This window comes from Mobula hypostoma, chromosome 17 (assembly GCF_963921235.1).
Source record: "Mobula hypostoma chromosome 17, sMobHyp1.1, whole genome shotgun sequence".
Taxonomy (NCBI): domain Eukaryota; kingdom Metazoa; phylum Chordata; class Chondrichthyes; order Myliobatiformes; family Myliobatidae; genus Mobula; species Mobula hypostoma.
In genome coordinates, this window is record NC_086113.1 from 13,009,552 (window position 1) to 13,033,701 (window position 24,150).

At 42.3% G+C, this 24,150-nt stretch overlaps 1 protein-coding gene across 1 annotated transcript in view; it reads left to right on the top strand.

Moving 5' to 3' along the window:
* Positions 1–18,912, top strand: part of LOC134357852 (ornithine decarboxylase-like) — a 47,192-nt gene extending 28,280 nt beyond the window's left edge. The window contains exons 6-11 of the mRNA XM_063069566.1: positions 157–238; positions 951–1,034; positions 4,654–4,813; positions 8,273–8,376; positions 12,252–12,466; positions 12,620–18,912. Of these exons, the coding sequence (XP_062925636.1) occupies positions 157–238; positions 951–1,034; positions 4,654–4,813; positions 8,273–8,376; positions 12,252–12,466; positions 12,620–12,689 (715 nt within the window). The 3' untranslated portion in view covers positions 12,690–18,912. The remainder of the gene's footprint in view (positions 1–156; positions 239–950; positions 1,035–4,653; positions 4,814–8,272; positions 8,377–12,251; positions 12,467–12,619) is intronic.
* Positions 18,913–24,150: the final 5,238 nt, after the last annotated feature.

The following is a 24,150-nucleotide window of genomic DNA, read 5'->3' on the forward strand; positions in this document are numbered from 1 at the left end:
TTTTGGCCTCATCATTCCCTGTATTAGAAATGTAATGGACAATGCTTGAGTTTTAACAAAGTGCTGAACTAGCAGGTAAGAGAAATAAATAAATTTTCCTTAAATATTCTTAAAAATATCAGTTGAATTCTAATCTAATGACTCTTCTTTAACCAGCTTTCATGTTGGAAGTGGCTGTACTGAACCACAGGCATTTGTTGAGGCCATAGCAGATTCACGCATAGTTTTTGATATCGGGGTATGTTTCTTTTGAAGTTTTATATATTGAATAATAGAAATTTTCAGTCATAACAATGAAAGTTTCAGGTATGATGAGTTAATTACAGTATGAATTACACAATCTATTTGGGAATGCGAAAGGGCAGGTGACAGAAGTGTGTGCAGGGGAACACTTCGGATCTAGTAAACATAAGTAGATTAGTTTCAAGATAGCTATGGAGAAGGATAGAACTGGTCCTCTGGTTGAGATTCAAAACTGGAGGAAGGCCATTTTTGGTGGCATCAAAAAGGAACAACATGCAGGTGTGGATTGAGTGATTATTTTTGCCAAAGGGATGCTTCGTAAGCATTAAGATGGTTGGGAGGGCTTCAGAGGTGAAATATTGAGAGTACAGAGTTTGTATGTTCCCATTAGAATAAAAGGCAACGATAACAGGTTTTTTTTTAGGCATATTGAGACAGTTAAGAACAACACACAAAATTCTGGAGGAACTCAGCAGGCCAGGCAGCATCTATGGAAAAAAGTACATTTGGGCCTATTTGAATCTGATTAATGGTGCAGTAGTGACAAACTAAAACCTAAAGTTTGGGATGTCCTTTGGTGTCAGTGATGCTTTTGTATGAATGCACATGACAGTAACAGAAAGTGATAAGGTTTGCATGGGAAGTGCTTGCTGGTAACGAGACAACAATATTATGCAAATATTAGATCTTTTACACATCTTCTCCAGATGAGCCTTGGATTTCATATGAACTTGCTCGATATTGGTGGTGGTTTTCCTGGTTCTGAGGAGGAGAAGATTACATTTCAGGAGGTAACATGTTATGCATTAAAGTAACATTTGATGATCAATTGATATTCAAATAGATATACCTACTGTATGCATTTTACATATAAAATATGGGCTTGAGAGTTTTCGGAGTCGAAAAAAGAGCAGACAGGTTTCTAATTATTTTGCAGGTATAACAGTATCACTGTGTTAAATTATATGTTTGCTCTTTAAATCCTTTCATGTAAGAAAGTGAATAAGACAATAAAACTCAACTGTTTGGTCTCATGTCGTAATTGTGGCACCCATTCCAGATAATATCCTGGTAAATCATATCCTCTCCAGTTCAGTCAAGTCTTCATATTGTGTGGCAACCAGAACAGTAAAAAGCTGTACGATTTTATACCATAATTAATAAAAGAAAGTACTCTGTATTCCTTCTTCACCGCCCCATTTACCTCCACTACCGCCTTAAGGGATCCTTCCACTTGTACACCAAGGTTCTCCTGTTCCTCAGTACTTCCAAAGGTCCCACCAACCATTGTGAGAGCCCCAAAGTGCATCATCTTGCACTTAGCAGCATTAAATTCCATCTACCACTGGTCTGCCCATCTTAGTAACTGATAAACTTACTTGTCACGTGAAGCAGGAGGTATAAAAAGCAGAGCTCAAAGCAGTACTCTCTCAATTTCAGCCTGTGCTAGTCGCCATTGAGGGTATGAATAGGATGATCTGGCAGTTAAATGTCTGACTGAAGAATTGGTGTAGGGGGCAGGGTTTCACGTTTGGGGATTACTGGGATCTCTTCTGGGGAAGGCATGATCTGTACAAAAGGGGCAGGTTACACCTGAACTCTGACATCTGACAAGCATCCTTGGGGACAGGTTTGTTAGAAATGTTGGGGAAGGAGTTCATACTGGGTTGGCAGAGGGATGAGAGCCAGAGTGCTAAGTCAGAGGATGGTGCTGTTGGTGGGCAGTTGGATGCTACATGTAGAGATTGAGAAACAATTGGCAGTGGATAGGGCATAATTGCAATCAGTTGCATGGGTTGAAAGGTGTCTAATGCAAGAAGTATCAGGAACAAGGGTGATAAAAATAGAGCATGGACCAGTACATAGAACTATGACATTGTGGCCATTACAGAGTCTTGGCTGCCCCAAGGGCAGGAATGGCTGCTGGATGTTCAAGGATTTAGATATTTCAAAGTGACCAGGGGGGTAAAATAGGTAGAGGAATAGACATTGCTAATCAGAGATAGTATCACAGCTGCAGAAAGGGAGGTTGCCATGGAGGGATTTTCTACTGAGTCTGTGTGGGTGGAAATCAGAAACAAAGGCAGTAATCACTCTGTTGGGGGTATTCTATAGACTTCCCCAAATAGCAACAGAGACACTGAGGATCAGATTGGTACACACATTTTGGAAAGGTACAAAAATAACAGGGTTGTTGCATGGATATAATGATCAATATTATTAACTTTCCTAATAATGATTGGCACCTCCTTAGTACAAAAGGTTTAGATGGGGAAGGATTTGTTATGCATTTGCAGGAGGGATTCCTGATACAATATGTGGACAGGCTAAAGAAAGGAGAGGCCATACGGGACCCACTACTAGCCGATGACCTGGTCAGGTGACAGATCTCTTGGTGGGTGATTATTTTAGAGAGCGACGACAACTTCCTGATGGCCTTGGACAGGGATAAGAGCAGATGGTTTGGAAAGTATTTAATTGAGGGAGGGCGCATAATGATGCTGTTCGGTAATAACTTGAGTGCGCAAATTGGGAATAGATGTACTCAGGGTGACACACACAGAAATGTGGAGGTTGTTTAGGGAGCACTTTCATAGTGGTTCTGGTTAGATTTGTCCCACTGAGGTAGGGAAAGGACAGTAAGGTGATGGGATCATTGCTGACAATGGATGTAGAATATTTAGTCAAGAAGAAGAAAGAAGTGTACTTAAAGTTCAGGAAGCAAGAACCAGATAGAGCTCTTGAGAGTTATAAGGTAGCCAGAAGGGAGCTGAAGAATTGACTTAGGAGAGTTAGTAAGGGAATCTCGATTTGAACACCTCGTTGCTTGATACAAATTCAGTATGTGTGCTTTTTGTACAAATTCATTTGTGACTACAGTGGATTCTGGTTAATTGGGACACATCAAGACCAGTACATTTTGGCCCAATTAAGGGGCTGCCCCAATTAGCAGATGTTTCATGGAAATAGTTTAAAAAAGATAAACTACTGTTTAACTGAGTAACAAAATTCCTAGATTTTTTTTAGGTTATGAAGACATGCAGTTTTATTATCATTTAGTAATGCATGCATTAAGAAATAATACGATATTTCCTCCGGTGTGATATCACAAAACACAGGACACACCAAGACTGAAAAAACTGACAAAACCACATAATTGTACCATATAGTTACAACACTGCAATAATACCGTAACTTGATGAAGAAGTCCATGAGCACAGTAAAAAGTTCAAACTCTCTCAAATGTCCCACATCTCACGCAGATGGGAGAAGGAAGAAAAACTCTCCCTACCATGCCCGACCACAATCCGTCTCTGAGTCATCCGAAAACTTCGAGCCTCCAAATCAGCTCTCCGACAACGAGTACCAAACGCCATCTCTGTCTGAACGATTCGACCTCAATTTCGGTCGCCAAAAGCAGGCAAAGCTGGGGATTTTGAGGCCTTCCCTCCGGAAGATTCCCCACCGCGCAGTGACGACAGCAGCGAACGAGTGTTTCAGAAATTTCTCCAGATGTTCCTCTGTGCTTTCACGTCCATTGCCATCAAATCAGAATTGGCCACAGCCCCTATTTAACAGATACAATATCATTTTTCACCGGAGGGCTGCGCACACACGGCGCACTGCTCTCTCTCCTCCCGCGAATTACGTATGTAAATGAAATACAGAACAAGTTAGAACACTACAATATCACTACAGTACTATAACACTACATGTTAGTTCCTAATTGTTATCGACGGAGGAATTAATCTAGTGTACACTGCTGTGTTCTTTTGATACACTGTAAATTAATAAAATCAGTGCAGTCACCCCGTGCAGATAATGGACTGCTTTCATTGCCTTCCTGCATGAAGTAGTGTCAAAAATCACTGCTATTCAATTCAGCATCAGTCAGCCTAAAATGAACAACATAATATATGCAAATGCATCTGAGGCTGTTTCAAAACTGTTGACTCTAAGCACGGTGTAGTTTTTAACAACCACACAAATGCACACAATTGACACTAGTTAGAAACTATTTCTTCCTCCAAATCTTAATTTTCATTGTAATGTTCAAGTAGTGAGCAAAATCGTCTTACTGCTTATTTCTTAAAAATCACTGCTTTTTGAACACAAACACACACAACTGATACTAATTGAAAATTGTTCGCTCTAAGCACAGTGTAGTGTCTAATGGCCACACAAGTGCATGAAACTGATGCTAGTTAGAATCTGTTCGGCAACAGTCTGCTGTTCCAATTAAGCGGCAGAATGTCCCAAATTATCAAAGCGAATCTCAGTTATTTTCTCAATTAATTTTTGTTCTTTGAGAATTGTCCCAAATAAATGGCTGCCCCACTTAACCAGAATCCACTGCATATAAAGTGCTGAAAATTTGGTAGTAATACCTAATTGATTTCCATGTTGTAGATTGCAGCAGTGATCAATCGTGCATTGGAGCTTCACTTTCCTGAAGCAAGTGGAGTGAATATAATTGCTGAACCTGGCCGTTACTACGTGGCATCTTCGCTTACAATTGCTGCGAATATCATTGGAAGAAAAATTACTATAGATTCAACTAACTCCAATGGTAAAATCTTCCACAAATCCCCAGCAGCTACAGTGATCTTCTGCACTCAATACTATATGAGGGAATGATGGGTGATATATTCCAGTGCTTTACCACCAGAAAGAGATGTGGCAGGGGAAGTTTAGTATTCCTCACAGGCAAAGGATGGAAGATTTTTCATGGAGATGGCTGAAATTCCTGGTCCACTTCTTAAGACCATAAGAGTTTGGTTATTTGGCCTATCATGTCTGCTCCACCATTCCAACATGGCTGGAATTCTTTATTATCCCTCTCAACACCATTCTCCTGCCTTCTCTCCACAACCTTCAATGTCCTTACTAATGAGGAACTTATCAAATTGCACTTGCAATATATTCAATGACTTAACCTTATATATGTGGCAATGAATTGTAGAGACTCACCACCCTTTGTGTAAAGAATTTTTTTTCCTCCATCTTTTTTCTAAAGGGACGTAAATCTTTTCTGGTCCTAGACACCCCCACTATAGGAAACATCCTCTCCATATCCACTTTACCTAGGCCTTTCAATATGCAATTGGTTTCAATGAGATCCCCTCATTCTTCTAAACTCCAGCAAGTACAAGTCCAGAGCCATCAAATCTTCTTCATACTTAACCCTCTCATTCCCAGATCATTCTCGTGATCCTATCCAATCCCACATATCTTTTACTTAAACCAGGGGCCCAAAACTGCTGACAAAACTCCAAGAAAACAATGTTGACTTTGGCCTATTTTATCATGTACCTCCAAGTATGCCGAAACCTCATCCTTAATAACGAATTCCAGCAACTTCCCAACCACTGATGTCAGCCTAAATGGCCCATAATTTCCTTTCTTTTGCCTCCCTCCCTTCTTAAAGAGTGGAGTGACATTTGCAATTTTCCATTCCTCCAGAATCCTCCCAGAATCTAGTGATTGTTGAAAGATCATCACTGATGCTTAGTCTGCCGAGCATCTCTCAGCCCAGGTTAGTAGGATGAATGACATTTGAGTAATTACACGGAGCCATGTCACAGGAAAGCTGCATCCTTCATCAAAGACCCCAAGCATCTAGGACGGCTGAGCTTTGAATTCTGCTAGAGGGAAGTATCCAATAACCTCTAATTCATGTGAATTTTAGGTATGGACTAAACTTATCTGGACAGTGAAAAAATATCAGAAAAAGTCAGGAATACTCCACAGATCAGATAGCAGTTGTGGAGAAAGGAAGAGTTGACGTTATTGGTTTTTGATTTTTCACTGGGAATGTTAACTCTTGGGTTCTTTTTAGGTTTAAACCAGCTTTTGATGCTGTTTGTAGCCATGTGGTATTGTGGTTTCATACAGCATAGGACTCACTGTGACTATGATGGTGTCCAGTTAATCCCACTTCCATGTAGTACTTACAGTAAAAGCCCTGAAAACTTTTTATTTGCAGTCAGATGTTCCCATCTGCTTCAAAAGGACATCAATCATACCAGTACAGTCATTGAGCTGTCTCAATGACTGTCACCTAGTTGCACGCACATCTATTGTGATGAAGTGCTTTTGAAAGTTGATCAGGGCTAGAGTTAGCTCCTGCCCAAGCCAGGACCTGGGCCTGCTGCAATCTGCCTATAGTCACAACAGGTCTATAGTGGATGCAATCTCACTGGGCTCTCCACTTGGCTCTGGACCACCTGGACAATAGCAATTACTGCGTCAAGCTTTTTTTAAAAAATCATTTAGAGCTTAGCATTCAATATCATCATCCCCTCAATGCTAATCAATAAGCATCAAAGCCTGAGCCTCTATATCCCCCTCACCAAAGACTCCAGCAAATTTCTACAGATTTACTATGGAGAGCATTCAGACTGGCTGCATCACTGTCTGGTATGAAGGCACTAATGCACAGAGTTGGTAAAGGCTGGCTGTAAAGTCATCCAGCTCCATCATGGGCACTAGGCTCCAAAGCAACAAGGTCTTCAGAGACAATGCTTCACAAAGGCGGCATCCATCATTAAGGACTTCCAGGACCCAGAACATGATCTCTCCTCATTACTACCATCAGAAAGGAGGAACAGGAGACTGAAGACACACACTCAATGTTTTAGGACCAGCTTCCTCCCCTCCACCAGAAGATTTCTGAAGGGATAATGAACCCTGAAGTATTACTTCACTGTTTCTGTTCTCTTTTTGCAGTATTGCACTGTATAGCTACCACAAAACAGCAAATTTTACAACATACGAGGGCTGATTGATAAGTTTGTGGCCTAAGGTAGACAGAGTCAATTTTAGAAAACCTAGCACATTTATTTTTCAACATACTCCTCCTTCATTTACACACTTAGTCCAGCGGTCGTGGAGCATACAGCTCTTGGACCTCCAGAAAGTGTCTGCAGCAGGGGTGATTGATAAGTTCGTGGCCTAAGGTAGAAGGAGATGAGTTATACAACTCTTGTTACATGCGCGTGCAGTTCAACTCTTTGAATGATTATGCAGAAAGTTTGAAGTTAATAACTCATCTCCTTCTACCTTAGGCCACGAACTTATCAATCACCCCTGCTGAGGACACTTTCTGGAGGTCCAAGATCCGTATGCTCCATGACCGCTGGACTAAGTGTGTAAATGTAGGAGGGGACTATTTTGAAAAATAAATGTGCTAGGTTTTCTAAAATTGACTCCTTCTACCCTAGGCCACGAACTTATCAATCACCCCTCGTATATTAGTAATAATAAACTTGATTCTGCTGGTCCAATACCCCTTTCTACAAGATTATTGGGCACCATGGTAGTGTAGCAATTTGTGCAATGCTGTTGCAAGAGAGGCAATGGATTTCGGAATTTAATCCCAACGTTCCCTATACGCAACCTCTGTGTGTCCTCCCTGAGGAATGCGTGGGTGTTCTCTGGGTCTTCCAGTTTCTTGCCACAGAACAAAGACGTACTGGGCAGGTTAAGGGGTCATTGTAAACTGTCCTGTGATGAGGTTAGGGTTAAAATCCGGGTTGTCGGTGGTGCTCAAAGAGCAGGAAGGGCCCATTCCAATACTGAATCTCCCTCCACTATTGTTTCAGGTGATGGATTGAAGTACATTTGTGAAATCCACTCACCAAGGTCGGAAACTGAGTGATGGAAGCCACTCAGAAAAAGCAGTGGACATACGAATGCTATGCAGTTGCAGCCCTTCAGCATCCTTCTGACTGACAGCCCCTACTGGGAATTGAATGTGTGCGACCAGGAAAATTGTGGCTGCTGTTTTTCCCTAACATATGAGATTATCTCCAAAGAGTTAGCAACCACAAAGAACAATATTTTCTGTATTTATGATATAAATGCATAAAAAGCTGGTTCCACTGCATACTTTCTCTACTCATGGTTCAGGATAACCATGTTTTTAAAGATAGCAGAACGAGCCCTTTACTTTCCTTCTTAAACATTAATGTTACAAAGCTAATCTTTGAAATTCAGAACATGGATATGTGTTAATTCTCTTTTCTAGACGATGAGACTGAGACTAAGAAAACCATAATGTACTATGTCAATGATGGTCGATATGGGTCTTTAAAAGCTGAACAACCTCCAATAAAACCAATAGCATTTAAGGTAAGGATTCACAAAAATAATGTAAGAAAAATGCTGTTAAGTCTTTTTGTAAGCACTCTTATCAGCTAGGCAGGCCAAATCTCCTCCAGCAAACTACCACCCTATTGGTTTACTTTCATTCATCAACAAGACACATATTGTTGATGTTATCGAGCAGTCTTAACTCACCAATGGTCTGTCAAATAATGTCCAGAATGGGTCTCACAGCGATTATTTGGCTCCTTGTGTTATTACAGCCTAGGTCCAAACCTGGATCAAAGTTTAATTTCAGAGGTGAGAGAGATTGGGTGAATGGGTCCTCAGAGACCTGGAGACACAGAAGGCAATGGCATCAAGGCAGGAACATTACAGTCTCAAAACATTATCCAGGGTAAACCTAACTGTTGATTTTCCTACATAAAAATTGCTGATGAATGCAGCAGGCCAGGCAGCATCTCTAGGAAGAGGTACAGTCGACATTTCGGGCCAAGACCCTTTGTCAGGACTAACTGAAAGAAGAGCTATTAAGAGATTTGAAAGTGGGAGAGGGAGGTGGAGATCCAAAATGATAGGAGAAGACAGGAGGGGGAGGGATGGAGCCAAGAGCTGGACAGGTGATTGGCGAAGAAATTACAGATGGGGAGCAGTGAGAGATGGTTTCACTGAACTCCCGTCGAAGAGAAGATTTAAACTTCTTCAGTGTAGGCACCACCAGAAGAGGCTTCACAGTAGTGAATTTAAAAATGCAAACACGAGGAAATTTGCAAATGCTGGAATTTCAAGCAACACACATAAAAGTTGCTAGTGCAACTTCTTTCAGTTAGTCCCGACGAAGGGTCTCGGCCCGAAACGTCGACTGTACCCCGTCCTAGAGATGCTGCCTGGCCTGCTGTGTTCACCAGCAACTTTTATGTGTGTTGCTTGAAATTCCAGCATCTGCAGATTTCCTCGTGTTTGTGTTGATTTTCCTTCCATTTTAAGATCGGAATTGGGGATGTTTGTTGATGATAGCACATGAAGTTATTCATGCATGTATAATGGAAAAAGTTTAACAACAATCAATCTTAGAAACAAAGCTTTGGAGTTACCCAGCAAATCAGATAATTATGGAGAGTGAAATAAAGTTAAATGTTTCAGGTCAATAATCCTTTATCTGGCTGCTACCTCCATGTGCAGTGGGCACAGCTAAAACCTAGAGTGCCCGAGCCTCCCTTTAAATATGGAATACTACTTATTCCCTGTCTAACTTGTTCTTTAAAAACATTCATGGTAAGTCCGTGGTTGGGGCGGGATTGCGTGGGGTGAGGGGAATTGTGAAAATCCCAGGTGCAAGCTACAATGTAGGTGCCCATCTAGCAATGGTAAGTCCAGTGTGCTAGGTGTCATCTTCTGTAGGTTCCTCAGTTCCTGGTTCGGAAAGTGTCTACAAAGCCTGAACCAAGTTAACTCTCCTGCATTTGGCATTCTCAATAAAATTTATTATGAAAATTATTTTTAAGTGGATATGTGGTGTTAGTAAAATTAAATCTAATTTTTAAACAGTTACTGAAGGCTTGTGACAATCAATATTAAGGCAGAGCCTGCTGGCTGCCAAAACCATTGGGTTCAGCAGTTGTTTCAGTTGTGCGGGACACGCAACCATTGTTCGGGGTTCCCCATTAAGGATCATGCCCGAGACCTTACCAATACAAGCATGACCCGGGGGTAGCAACCTTTAGTTAAAGTGCAGTGGAAGATCTGCCTCAATATTTCCAATATATAACAAGAGGCTATTGGTACAAGCCCAGGATTGGAACCCATAAGCAATTCTTCAAGAGGATGATTAAAATGGCCATCTGACTGATTATATATTAACATAAAGGACAGAAACACACACAAAATGCAGGAGGAACTCAGCAAGTCACAAGATCACAAGACAAAGGAGCAGAAGTAGGCCATTCAGCCCATCGAGTCTGCTCCGCAGCTCCCCCATGAGCTAAACTATTCACCCATCTAGTTCCAATTTCCGGCTTTTTCCCCATATCCCTTGATACCCTGACTCATTAGATACCTGTCAATCTCCTCCTTAAACACTCGCAATGATCGGGCCTCCACAGCTGTATGTGGCAATGAATTCCACAAATCCACGACCCTCTGGCTAAAAAAATTTCTCCTCATCTCTGTTTTAACTGGGTACCCTCTAATTCTAAGACTATGGCCTCTTGTCCTGGACTCACCCACCAAGGGAAACAACCTTTCCACATCTACTCTGTCCAACCCTTTCAACATTTGAAATGTTTCTATGAGATCCCCTCTCATTCTTCTATACTCTAATGAATACAGTCCAAGAGCCAACAAATGCTCCTCATATGTTAGCCCCTGCATTCCAGGAACCATCCTCGTCAATCTTCTCTGAACTCTCTCCAACATCAGTACATCCCTTCTAAGATAGGGGGAAAGGGAAGTTGCTCCATAAGGTTAAGCAGCATCTATGGAAAAGTAGTTAACAGTCGATGTTTCGGGCTGAGACCCTTCCTCAGGACAGAAAATGGAGGGGTAAGAGGCGAGCTGGAAGTTAATCAGTGAAGCCAGGCAAAGGGCTGTAGAAGAAAGAATCTGATAGGAGATGAGAGTGAACAAAAGGGGAAGGGGAAGGAGGCAACCCAGCAGCAGGTGAGAAGAGCTAAAGGTCAAAAAGGAAAATAGAGAAAGGGGTCAGGAGGAAATTTGTCCACTGGAAGGAGAAATTAGCATTCATACCATAAGGTTGGAGGGCACCCAGATGAAGAATAAGGTGCTGCTCCTCAACCCTGAGGGTGGTCTCGTCTTGGCACAAGCAGCAGCCATGGATCAACACGTCGGAAAGGGAACGAGAAATGGAATTAAAATGGTTGGCCACTGTAAAGTACCGCTTGCAGCAGAAGGTGCAGAGGTGCTCCATAAAGCGGCCCTCCAGTTTGCGACAGGTCTCACCAGTGTAGAGAAAAAGCGTTGCCTCATTGGAAGGAACATTTTAGGGCCCTGAATGGAGATGAGGGAGGAGGTATATGGACAGGTGTAGCACTTAGGCCTCTTGCAGAGATAAGTGCCTGGAGGGAGATTAATGGGGAGGGATGAATGGACAAGCAAATCGCAGAGGAAACGGAAAGAGGAGAACGGGAGAGGGGGAAGGAGAAATGTTTAGTGGTAGGATCCATTGGCAGATGGCAGAATTTGCAGAGGATAATGTGTTGGAAGTGGAGGCTGATGGGATAGTAGGTAATGATAAGAGAGTCTCTATCATTATTAAGGCAGCGGGAAGATGTACGGGAAATGGAGGAGATGCAGGTGAGGGCAGCATCAATAGTAGAGGGAGGGAAACCATCCTTTAAAGAAGGAGGACATCTCCAAAAGCCAAGTCTTGGCAACAGATGCGCTGGAGGCAAAGAAAAGGGAAGAGTGTTTTGACAGGAGATAGGGTGGGAAGAGGTATGGTCAAGATAACCGTGGGAATCAGTAAGTTTATAAAAGATAGGGCCTCTGACCTTTCCCTCTTCAGTCCTGATGAAGGGTTCCGGCCCAAAACGTCGACTCATCGTTTCCACGGATGCTGCCCGACCTGCTGAGTTCCTCCAGCATGTTGTGAGTGTTGCTTTGATCCCAGCATCTGCAGATTATTTTGGGTTTATAAAAGATGTCAGTCGACAGTTTGTCTCCAGAAATGGAGATAGAGAGATTGCGAAAGGAGTCCACCAAGTGAATTTAAGGGCAGGGTGGAAGTTAAAGGAGTTTTTTTAAAAAATCTACAGAAGCTGAAAAATTTTGATAGCAATAAATGATAAAAGTGGTAACAATAGGATGACATATTTACGTTGTCCAACAATGCAATGTTTGATGAAGTCCAAGTTAACAACTGACCTGATATTTACTTCCTGCAGAAAGTCAGCCCTGACCAACAACTATTTGACACAAAACTTTGGGGACCAACTTGTGATTCCTTTGATTATGTCATTGATCACTGCAAGCTGCCTGAGCTGGAAATTGGAGACTGGCTGCTCTTTCAAAACAGAGGAGCGTACACGATCACACTCGCAAGCAAGTTCAATGGTTTTCAAGGCCCCATTGCAAACTTTGTAATGACCAGAGAAGGCTGGTAGGAACGAATTAATTTCCTTCCCATTAGAATTGAGAATGTGGTTCAGCAATGTGCTACATTTCAACCCACATTTGTTTTACACATCTTTCTCTGTATGCAGCTGTTCAACTATACATAAGAATTAACTTGTCACTTTGTTCCCAAACAAAGGGAAACTCTCCAGAAGATAAAGCAGGAAAATCAACTTCCAACAGAAGAGCAGGTCCAAGGAGAGATTTAATTGCTAAGAGAAGCTGAGCATAAATTCATCAATCACCACCAACATGGTGAACTATTCTGAATTCTCAAGTTAATTTTAAACTGCTCTGTCACATTTCTATTATGTTAGAAATTAATAAGCTTTTAGTGTTTAGTTTACCGTAAGTTGTTCATTAAATTTCCAATACAATGACAACTTTTCAAATTCCCCTAGGCTTTATTTCTCAGGTGAGGGCAAAATAAGCGGAATTCTAAAAGCATAATATTTTACCACTTGAAACGGTCATTATTCATTCTCAATGCATCAAGGAATCAAATCAATGCAGTAGTATGTAATAAAAACTAAATGGTGTAAATAATTAAGTTAGACATTACGTACAGTATGCGCAGAGCAAGAACGGCAATAGTGTCACATGGTTAAACATTTTTACTGAGTCACGTTAGTAATAGCTGTGTAACTGAGTGGGAGCTAAGAACCAATCCCACCAAGACAAGAAGATGCACCATCTCCAGTGCAGCTGTGTAACACCGTGTTCGGCAGTCCTAATTCACTTACCAAGATGATGGTGTGATGGCTCACCCCATAACCAGCTCAAATTTCACGGACTGGTTGTGAGTGTAACCAAGTAGGGAGGTTGGTTACCAAGTAAACAATATCATGAGCTGTGAAAATAGTGCCCCCTTCTTTGCTTTGGGCGTCTACATGTGCAGATGGTTGAATTCTGCTGTTTGCTTAGTGAAGCATAAGAGCATTAGAAATGGGAGCAGAACTCAGCCATTCGACCCATCAAGTCTGCTCTGCAGTTTGAACATGGTTTGTTTATTATCCCTCTCAACCCCATTCTCCTGCCATCTCCCCGTAGCCTTTGTCATCCTGACTTACCAAGAGCCTATCAACCTCTGCTTTAAATATACTCAAAGACTTGGCCTCCATAGCCTTCTGAGACAATGAATTCCATAGATTCTCCACCCTTTAGCTAAAGAAATTTCTTCTCATCACTCTTCTAAATGGATGTCTCCCTGAAGCTGTGTCCTCTTTTCCCAGCCTCACCCACAAAAAGAAACATCCTTTCCACATCCACCATGTCTAAGCCTTTCAAATTTCAATAGGTTTCACTGAGATCCCACACCCACCTCCCAATCTTCTAAACTCCATCAAGTACGGGCCTAGAGCCATCAAATGCTCCTCACATGTTAACCCTTTTACTCCCAAAATCATTCTCTTGAACTTCCTCTGGACCCTCTCCAATGCCAGCACAGCTTTTCTTAGATAAGGAGCCCAAAACTGCTGAGAATACTTTGTGTGGTCTGTCCAATGCCTTATAAGCCTCAACACTACATCCTTGCTCTTATATTCTAGTTCACTCAAAATGAATGCTAACATTGCATTTGTTTTCCTTACCACTGACTCAACCTGCAAGTTAACCTTTAGGGAATTCTGCACAAGGACCAAGTCCCTTTGCACTTCTGATTTTTCAAATTTCTGCCTGTTTAGAAAGCTGTTCCTTCTACAAAAGGGCAGGATCATAAACTTCCCTGTACTGTATTTCCATCTGTCACTTCTTTGTCCATTCTCCCAATCAGTCCAAGTCCTTCTGCAGACTCCCTGCTTCCTCAACACTACTGCCCCTGCACCAATCTTTGTATCACCCGCAAACTTAGCCACAAAACCATCAATATGTAATCCAAATCACTGATAAATAATGTGAAAGATGGTCCCAATACCTACCCCTGTGGAACACTACTAGTCACCGGCAGCTAACCAGAATAGGCCCCCTTTATTCCTACTCATTTCCTCCTGCCAGTGAGCAAATTTTTGATCCGTGACAGTACATTTCCTGTAATACCATGGGCTCTTGTCTTGTTAAGCAGTCTCACGTGTGGCATCTTGTCAAAGGGCTTATGAAAATCCAAGAAAACAACTTTTGTCTATCCTGCCAGTTATTTCCTCAAAGAATTCCAACATAATTGTTAGGCAAGACTTCCCCTTAAGAAAAGCATAAGGATATTGGCCTACTTTATCGTGCATCTCCAAGTATATGAAACATCATTCTTAATAATAGACTTTGTATCTTTCCAACCACTGAGGTCAGGCGAACTGACCTATAGTTTCCTTTCTCTGCCTCTCTCCTTTCTTGAAGACTGGAGTAACATTTGTAGTTTTTCAGTTCTCTGTAAGCATTCCAGAATCTAGTGATTCTTGAAAGATCATAACTAATGCCTCCACAATCTCTTCAACTACTTCTTTCAGAATCCTGGGGAATAGTCTTGTCTGGTCCAGGTGACTTAGCTACCTTCAAACCTTTCAACTTCCCAAGCATCTCCTCCTTAGTAATAGCAACTGCACTCACTTCTACCCCTTGACAATCTCAAATTTCTGGCATACTGATAGTGCCTTCCAAAGTGAAGGCTGATGCAAAATAGTCATAGTCATAGTCATACTTTTTTGATCCTGGGGGAAATTGGTTTTCGTCACAGTTGCACCATAAATAATAAATAGTAATAGAACCATAATAGTTAAATAGTAATATGTAAATTATGCCAGTAAATTATGAAATAAGTCCAGGACCAGCCTATTGGCTCAGGGTGTCTGAGCCTCCAAGGGAGGAGTTGTAAAGTTTGATGGCCACAGGCAGGAATGACTTCCTATGACGCTCCGTGTTGCATCTCGGTGGAATGAGTCTCTGGCTGAATGTACTCCTGTGCCCAACCAGTACATTATGTAGTGGATGGGAGACATTGACCAAGATGGCATGCAACTTAGACAGCATCCTCTTTTCAGACACCACCGTGAGAGAGTCCAGTTCCATCCCCACAACATCACTGGCCTTAATAAGTTTGCCCACCATTTCTTTGTTCCTCATTACTACCTCTCCAGCACCATTTTCCAGTCATCTAATATCTATTTCACTCTTAATATGTATGAAAAAGCTTTTGGTACCCACTTTGATATTATCAGCTAGCTTTTGCTTCCCTTGTCAGCCACGGTTGCCTCATCCTCCCTTTAGGATACTTCTTTACCTTTGGGATGCATCTATCCTGCACCTTCCAGACTGCTCCCAAAAATTCCAGCCAGTGCTGTTCTGCCTTCAACCCCTCCCAATCAACTTTGGTCAGCTCCTCTCTTGTGCCTCTGCAATTCTATTTGCCCTACTGTAGTAATGATACATCTGACTTTATCTTCTCCCTCTTAAACAACAGGGTAAATTTTATCATATCAGGATCTCTCACAGCTCAGGCTTCCTTTACCTTAAGCTCCCTATTGCACAACACCTAATCCAGTATTGCCTTTCCACATGGGCTCAACCACAAGCTGCTCAAAAAGCCATCTCACAGGCATTGTACAAATTCCCTCTCTTTCCCAATCCACCTGCATATTGAAATCTCCCGTGACTGTCATAACATTGCCCTTACTGCATGCCTTTTCTACCTCCCATTGAAATTTATATCCCATATCCTGGCTACTGTTTGGAGGCCTGTATACCACTCCATCAGGGTCTTTTTACCCATTTCATCTCTTAACTCTACCCACAAGGATTCTACATCTTACAATCCTGTCACCTCTTTCTAAGGATTTGATTTCATTTTTTAATCAACAGAGCCACCCTACTCCCTCCGTCACCCTGCCTGTCCTTTCCATACAAGGTGTATCCTTGGATGTTAAACTCCCAACTATGATCTTCTTTCAGCTGCAACTCAGTGATGCCCACAACTTCATACCTGCCAGTCCCTAACTGGGCTGCAAGATCCATATACTGTATGCTTTCAAATAATAACACCTTCAGTCCTGCGTTCATTGCCATTTTCAATTTTGCCTCCATGTTACATTTTACCTCATCCACTGACTACAATTCTGCCCTATCATCTGCTATTCCTTTCTCACACTCTCACTGCACACTGCGTCAGATTGTAAACCAACTGCCCTCTCCTCAGCTCTATCACTCTGGTTTCCATTTCCCCACCAGTTAGTTTAAACCCTCCCCAACACCTTTAGCAAACCCTGCACTGACTGTTTACTCCTCTTACTTCTCCTGGTGGTCACCCCTCTACTATTTGAAGTCTGCAGTCTGTGTGTGACAACTATAGTAAAAGTCTCATCTGTGAAGTTTTCAACATCCTGGAAGGTCCTGAGTACACCCAGCTCCAGTTCCTTGGCCCTGTCAGTCAGGAGATGAAGGTGAATGATCCCTCATTTCAGAGTAGGATCACTCTACTGCCTGAACTATCATCCTGTCTACACCTGTAATACCTCAAACTTAAGTTCTAGACTAGAACTATGGAGCCAAAGCCTGACCACTCCAACAATGGCCGCTCCACTTAAGCCTCGCTTCTTTTTATTGGCCCTGGACAAGTTACTGTTAACCCAAGAAAAATCCTACTCCGCAGACAAGTCCAAACGGAGCCCCGCTCGCTTTTTAAAAGGGCACGAAAAGTCCAGCTCACTCCGCGACCTCCCACATTTAGGGAGCCCATTGAGCAACTGCGCGATCAATCGGCCGCATGGGTATTCAAAAGTCCGTGCAAAAAGAGCGCGCTTCCCACATATAGGAGGCCCAGTCAATTAACTGCATGATCGAACTCACCACATTCAACACAGACTAGAAGGGCCGAGATGGCCTGTTTCTGTGCTGTAATTGTTATATGGTTATATTTGCGCAATCAATTTAATATTGTACTGAAAAGATTCAATAATTTACTCCACAACTTTGTAATTATCAATGGTTTTTAAGATATTTTAGAATTCAGAAACAGGTTGAAATTTTCAAGTCTGACCTTCTCTGATCTAGTGTGTTTTGAATCTGTAGATTAGATGTATACAAATAAACTAAGATTATTACTAACTAACCTGCTAGTACATCTTTTGCGATCACAGCTGCCAGTGCTTCTGTCTTTGTAAAGTGTCGGATTACCACTGTTTTTGGAATCTTTATGTGATGCAGGATCTATCCTTAAAAAGAACAGTTCTCCTGCTCAAAGGAAGTCGATCAGGGGCAATTTCTATAGTTCAGCACCAATCTCTCAAATAACAGTAAGTTTGGAGTACAGGAAGGAGGCAGAGATCTTAGTAACATGGTGCTAAAATACCCCTCCCTTAAAGTAAGGTAAACAAAAAGAGCTGGCAATTGATCTTAGGAAAGGTGCTTCTTTCCACATGCTCCTGTCTACGTCAATGGTGTTGAGGTTGAGAGCTTCAGGTTTCTAGGAGTGAACATCAATAGCCCTTCCTAGTCCCACCACGTAAGACATCACAGCCGAGAAAGCTCACCAATCGCTCTACATCCTCAGGGTCTGAACAAATTTCACATGACTCATTCACCCTTCCCAATGTTAATTATTGCACCACAGAAATTCAAAGTAAATTTATCATCAAAGTCACCACATACTACCTCGAGGTTTCTTGTCTTGCAGGCATTCAGAGCCAAATAAAAAAAATACAAAAGTCAGTGAAAAACTACACACAAAGACTGATAAACAACCAATATACAAAAGAGGGTGAACAGTGCCAATTAAAAACAAACAAGTACATAAATACTGAGAACATGAGTTGTAGAGTCCTTGAAAGTAAGTCCATTGGTTGAGTTCAGTCATCAGTCAAGTGTTGAGGTGAGTAAAGCTTTCCATGCTGCTTCAGGAGTTGGAAGTGTAATAACTTCCTGAACTTGGTGGTGTGGGACCTAACAGTCCTGTTTCTCCTATTTGGATGCATTATGGCTCGTATGACAACTGCTTTATGTGACTGCAAGAAACTGCAGAGAGCTCTAGACACAGTTCTGCAGTACAGTAACAGCCAACCCTCAATGGAGTCTGTCTTTCCCCAGCTGTCTGCCTCATTAAAGCAGCCAGCATAATCATAAACCTCATCCACACTGGACATCCTCTCTTCTCTGTTCTATCAGGCAGAAGATACCAAAGCCAGAAAGCACGTACCACTAGGCTCAAGGACGGTTCTCTGACTATTCAATAGTTCTCTAGTACAAGATGAACTCTTAACCTCACAATCCACCCCATTGTGATCTTACAACTTACTGTTTACCTGCACTTTCTCTGAAATTGTTATGCTTTATTGTTATTGTTGTACCTTGTTCTACACCAATATAATGAATTGGTTGTATGAATAGTATGCAAGACAAGTTTTTCCGTTGTATCTCAGTACATCTGACAATAATAAACTAATTACAGTTCCAAAGGTTGGCAGGCTGGGAAATGTTTTCGCCAAAGTCTCAAGAATCAGTGATCTGATTCTGCTCCAGTATACCATCTAAAGGAAGTTTAAGACTGAGAAGAATACTCTATTTTACTTTGTTATTTGTGGTTAATGCATGCTGAATATTCTGAATTGCAACATTATTGATTCCTTTTGGGCACAACTCTACTAAAATATTTCAGTTTGTGACTCTACAGATACCGTGGGCTGACTCTATTGATATTTTGAGTGTATCAATGATAAAGTTACAGGTTGTGACTATTGATATCTCAGGTTATTGCCCTAGTATTATACTTTCAGCTGTAACTCCAGTTATACATTTTGGGTTGCGGTTCTAAGAGCTGTGATTGTGAAAAGTACTCGTTGAGATCGAACTGAAACAAAGGACAAAGTTAGGAAACAAACTGCGTAATTTCCAGCTGTGAGAGAAAAGGTAACTAAGGGTTTTGGCATTTGATGCAATTAACAAAAAAAAAAGGGAAAAAATATGCCATTGGTGCCGAGTCTAGTGAAATTTGGCTTATGAGTGATGTTGAAAAGGTATGGAAGGAGATTCAGAAAATGTTGTCGGGAAATAAAACTGACTGGACACTGGCAGCTTTATCAGAGCTATGAAAGCATGAATGTGCCAAGCTAGGAAGTTAAATAAATAAATTTAAACATGAACGTGTCAAGTTAGAAAATCAAGTGTATGAACTAAAGTGAGCACAAGGTGAGTTGACTGAGCAAGTAAATAATTTAACTAATCAATTAGGGGAAAAGGAAGAAATATGTAATATGCTGAAGGGATAGCATGATAGAGACAGTAAAAAGTCTAACAAATGAATCTCTTCGTTAACTGAGCGAGTGGTCTAAGAATAGAAGCCCATGATCTGTTGAAAGTGGCCTCACAGGTAGATAGGGTCATTAAGAAAACTTTTGGCCTCTTGGCCTTCATAAATCAAAGTACTGAGTACAAGAGATGGGATGTTCTGCTGAAGTTGTGTAAGACCTTGGTGAGGCCTAATCTGGAGTGTTGTGTGCAATTTTGATCACCTTCCTACAGAAGAGGTGTAAATAAGGTTAAAAGAGTACAGAGAGATTTACAAGGATGTTTCTGTGTTGAGAAGACCTGAGTTATAAGAAAAGATTGAATAGGTTAAGCCTTTATTCCTTGGAATGTAGAAGATGAAGGGGAGATTTGATAGAGGTGTACAAAATTATGAGGGGTATAGATAGGGTACATGCAAGCAAGCTTTTTCCACTGAGGCTCGGTGGGACTACATGTGTCATGGGTTAAAGGTGAAAGGAGAAAAGTTTAAGGGGAACATGAGGGGAAACTTCTTCACTTAGAGGGTCATAAGAGTGTGGAACAATCTGCCAGCACAAGTGATGCATTGCAATATTTAAGAGAAGTTTGGATGGGTTCATGGATGGTAGGGGTATGGAGGGCTATGGTCCTGGTACAGGCCGATGGGAGTAGGCAGTTTAAATGGTTCAACACAGACTAGAAGGGCTGAAGGGCCTGTTTCTCTGCTGTACTTTCTATGACTCTAAAATTATGATGCACAGCAGGGACCTTCGGTGGACGGCTCTGCCAAGTGGATCGTCTAACAGTAGTGTCATGTCACTTATGTTGGAATGCAACCATCACTGAATTGTCCATAGAAACAGCGCCACCTTGGAAACTCCAAGGAGCTACAAAATGAATATAAAACTGACTCAACAGAGACCTCTGGTGACACAGTTGATCAAAGTTTCTGGTGAACGCAGCAGGCCAGGCAGCATTTCTAGGAAAAGGTGCAGTCGACGTTTCAGGCCGAGACCCTTCGTCAGAACTAACTGAAGGAAGAGTTAGTAAGAGATTTGAAAGTTGGAGGGGGAGAGGGAGATCCAAAATAATAGGAGAAGACAGGAGGGGGAGGGATAGAGCCAAGAGCTGGACAGGTGATTGGCAAAGGGGATATGAGAGGATCATGGGACAGGAGGCCCGAGGAGAAAGACAAGGGGGGGGGATCCCAGAGGATGGGCAAGGGGTATAGTCAGAGGGATAGAGGGAGAAAAAGGAGAGTGAGAGAAAGAATGTGTGTATAAAAATAAATAATGGATGGGGTACGAGGGGGAGGTGGGGCATTAGCAGAAGTTAGGGAAGTCAATGTTCATGCCATCAGGTTGGAGGCTACCCAGACGGAATATAAGGTGTTGTTCCTCCAACCTGAGTGTGGCTTCATCTTTACAGTAGAGGAGGCCGTGGATAGACATGTCAGAATGGGAATGGGATGTGGAATTAAAATGTGTGGCCACTGGGAGATCCTGTTTTCTTTGGCGGACAGAGCGTAGATGTTCAGCAAAACGGTCTCCCAGTCTGCGTCAGATCTCGCCAATATATAGAAGGCTACATCGGGAGCACCGGACGCAGTATATCACCCCAGCCGACTCACAGGTGAAGTGTCGCCTCACCTGGAAGGACTGTCTGGGGCCCTGAATGGTGGTAAGGGAGGAAATGTATGGGCACGTGCAGCACTTGTTCCGCTTACAAGGATAAGTGCCAAGAGGGAGATCAGTGGGGAGGGATGGGGGGACGAATGGAAAAGGGAGTCGCGTAGGGAGCGATCCCTGCGGAAAGCAGAGGAAAAGATGTGCTTAGTGTTTGGATCCCGTTGGAGGTGGTGGAAGTTACGGAGAATAATATGTTGGACCCGGAGGCTGGTGGGATGGTAGGTGAGGACCAGGGGAACACTATTCCTAGTGGGGTGGTGGGAGGATGGAGTGAGAGCAGATGTGCGTGAAATGGGGGAGATGCGTTTGAGAGCAGAGTTGATGGTGGAGGAAGGGAAGCCCCTTTCTTTAAAAAAGGAGGACATCTCCCTCGTCCTAGAATGAAAAGTCTCATCCTGAGAGCAGATGCGGCGGAGACGGAGGAATTGCGAGAAAGGGATGGCATTTTTGCAAGAGACAGGGTGAGAAGAGGAATAGTCCAGATAGCTGTGAGAGTCAGTAGGCTTATAGTAGACATCAGTGGATAAGCTGTCTCCAGAGATAGAGGCAGAAAGATCTAGAAAGGGGAGGGAGGTGTCGGAAATGGACCAGGTAAACTTGAGGGCAGGGTGAAAGTTGGAGGCAAAGTTAATAAAGTCAACGAGTTCTGCATGCGTGCAGGAAGCAGCGCCAATGCAGTCGTCGATGTAGCGAAGGAAAAGTGGGGGACAGATACCAGAATAGGCACGGAACATAGATTGTTCCACAAAGCCAACAAAAAGGCAGGCATAGCTAGGACCCATACGGGTGCCCATAGCTACACCTTTAGTTTGGAGGAAATGGGAGGATCCAAAGGAGAAATTATTAAGAGTAAGGACTAATTCCGCTAGACGGAGCAGAGTGGTGGTAGAGGGGAACTGATTAGGTCTGGAATCCAAAAAGAAGCGTAGAGCTTTGAGACCTTCCTGATGGGGGATGGAAGTATATAAGGACTGGACATCCATGGTGAAAATAAAGCGGTGGGGGCCAGGGAACTTAAAATCATCGAAAAGTTTAAGAGCGTGAGAAGTGTCACAAATATAGGTCGGAAGGGATTGAACAAGGGGTGATAAAACAGTGTCGAGCTATGCAGAAATGAGTTCGGTGGGGCAGGAGCAAGCTGAGACAATAGGTCGGCCAGGACAGGCAGGTTTGTGGATCTTGGGTAGGAGGTAGAAACGGGAAGTGCGAGGTGTGGGAACTATAAGGTTGGTAGCAGTGGATGGGAGATCTCCTGAGCGGATAAAGTCGGTGATGGTGTGGGAGACAATGGCCTGGTGCTCCTTAGTGGGGTCATGATCGAGGGGTAAATAAGAGGAGGTATCCGTGAGTTGTCGCTGTGCCTCAGCAAGGTAGAGGTCAGTACATCAGACTACAACAGCACCCCTCCTGGCCTGCTGTGTTCACCAGCAACTTTGATGTGTGTTGCTTGAATTTCCAGCATCTGCAGAATTCCTGTTGTTGTTTGTGTGACACAGCTGATGATGACATTGATGAGGTAATTCATCTAGCAGCCATGTGATGACCTGCCTAAATAAAAACTAAGGGAATGAAAGCACACAAGAACAAAAAAGGAGATTATGAAAGCAGACTGGAGGTTTACCATCTACCACTAGACCCAGAAAAATGTTGACAAATAGTCCAAAGAAATTTCACATACTAAAGAAAGTTGCTTAAAGACTTGGACTGAACTTCAATGAATTAAGTCGCATCATATGATGGCATCCAAGTTTTGGCTACCATGCTGTCTCTTAGACAGTTAACATGCTGAGTTGGTGGTGGTATACGAGAAGATAAACAGAATTTACCAGGAGGTTTGGGCACAATTAAGAAATGGTTGGAAAAACAAGCCCCAACCCAGATTGATTGCAGGACAGTGGTTAGAGGAATTGCAAACAAGAGGATTCAGAGGATGTTTCTGAATATGAAGGCCACTATTGGACAGTTTTGATTAACTATTCAGTGTTCAAGGAATAACTGAAGATATTATAGAAGAATCCACATTTGGCCCCTTCAAGTCAGCCTTCATGAATGGCTTGAAACCTGATGTTTCCAAAATGGTGAAGCTAATGAAAGCAAATTGGAATGAAAATGCTGTTTCCTACCATGGTCGGGTGCAAACTGCCAAACAAGTGGAGCAAGATACCAAAGTCCAAATAAGGTCAGTGTTTGGGCATATTGAAGGATAGAGAAAGAAAAGAAGCATTATGAAGACATTCTAACTATAGAAATTGTCCCGTTACTTTTGTTCTTTAACATATAAAAATGTGCTGTAATGTTGGGTTGGGGAGCCTCTGTCTCATGAGTGACCTCAGAGGCTGTAAGCTTGTGTGTTTGTGTCCTGAATAAAGACTTCAATATCTACCAGCTGGTTCTCTCTGGTGACTTCATTCGCAGTCACAACATTTGGGGACTCATCTGGGATATGTTCGTATCCCAACGTGTGGCCAGTAATCTCAGCCATTTAAGTGGGTGAGTATTTTTTTTTAAGATTAGTACTCACACTTAAATCTGTTCCCAAAGTATCACAAACACACTATAAAAGTTTGTGTGTGTGTGTGTGTGTGTGTTATAAGAATGAGTCTGTAACTTTGATGTAACAGTTTTTAAATGCAATGGAATACAACAGGCATTATGAGTTCAGATGCACATAAGTAGTAGATTGCAGAGTACGTACTCTCCAGTTGTAAGCGTGTAGTGTTTAATTTTTATCCACCACTTATATTTTGCATAAAGTGGGAATTAGTGTGGTGACAATTGAGGGAAAGGCTATACCCGGATA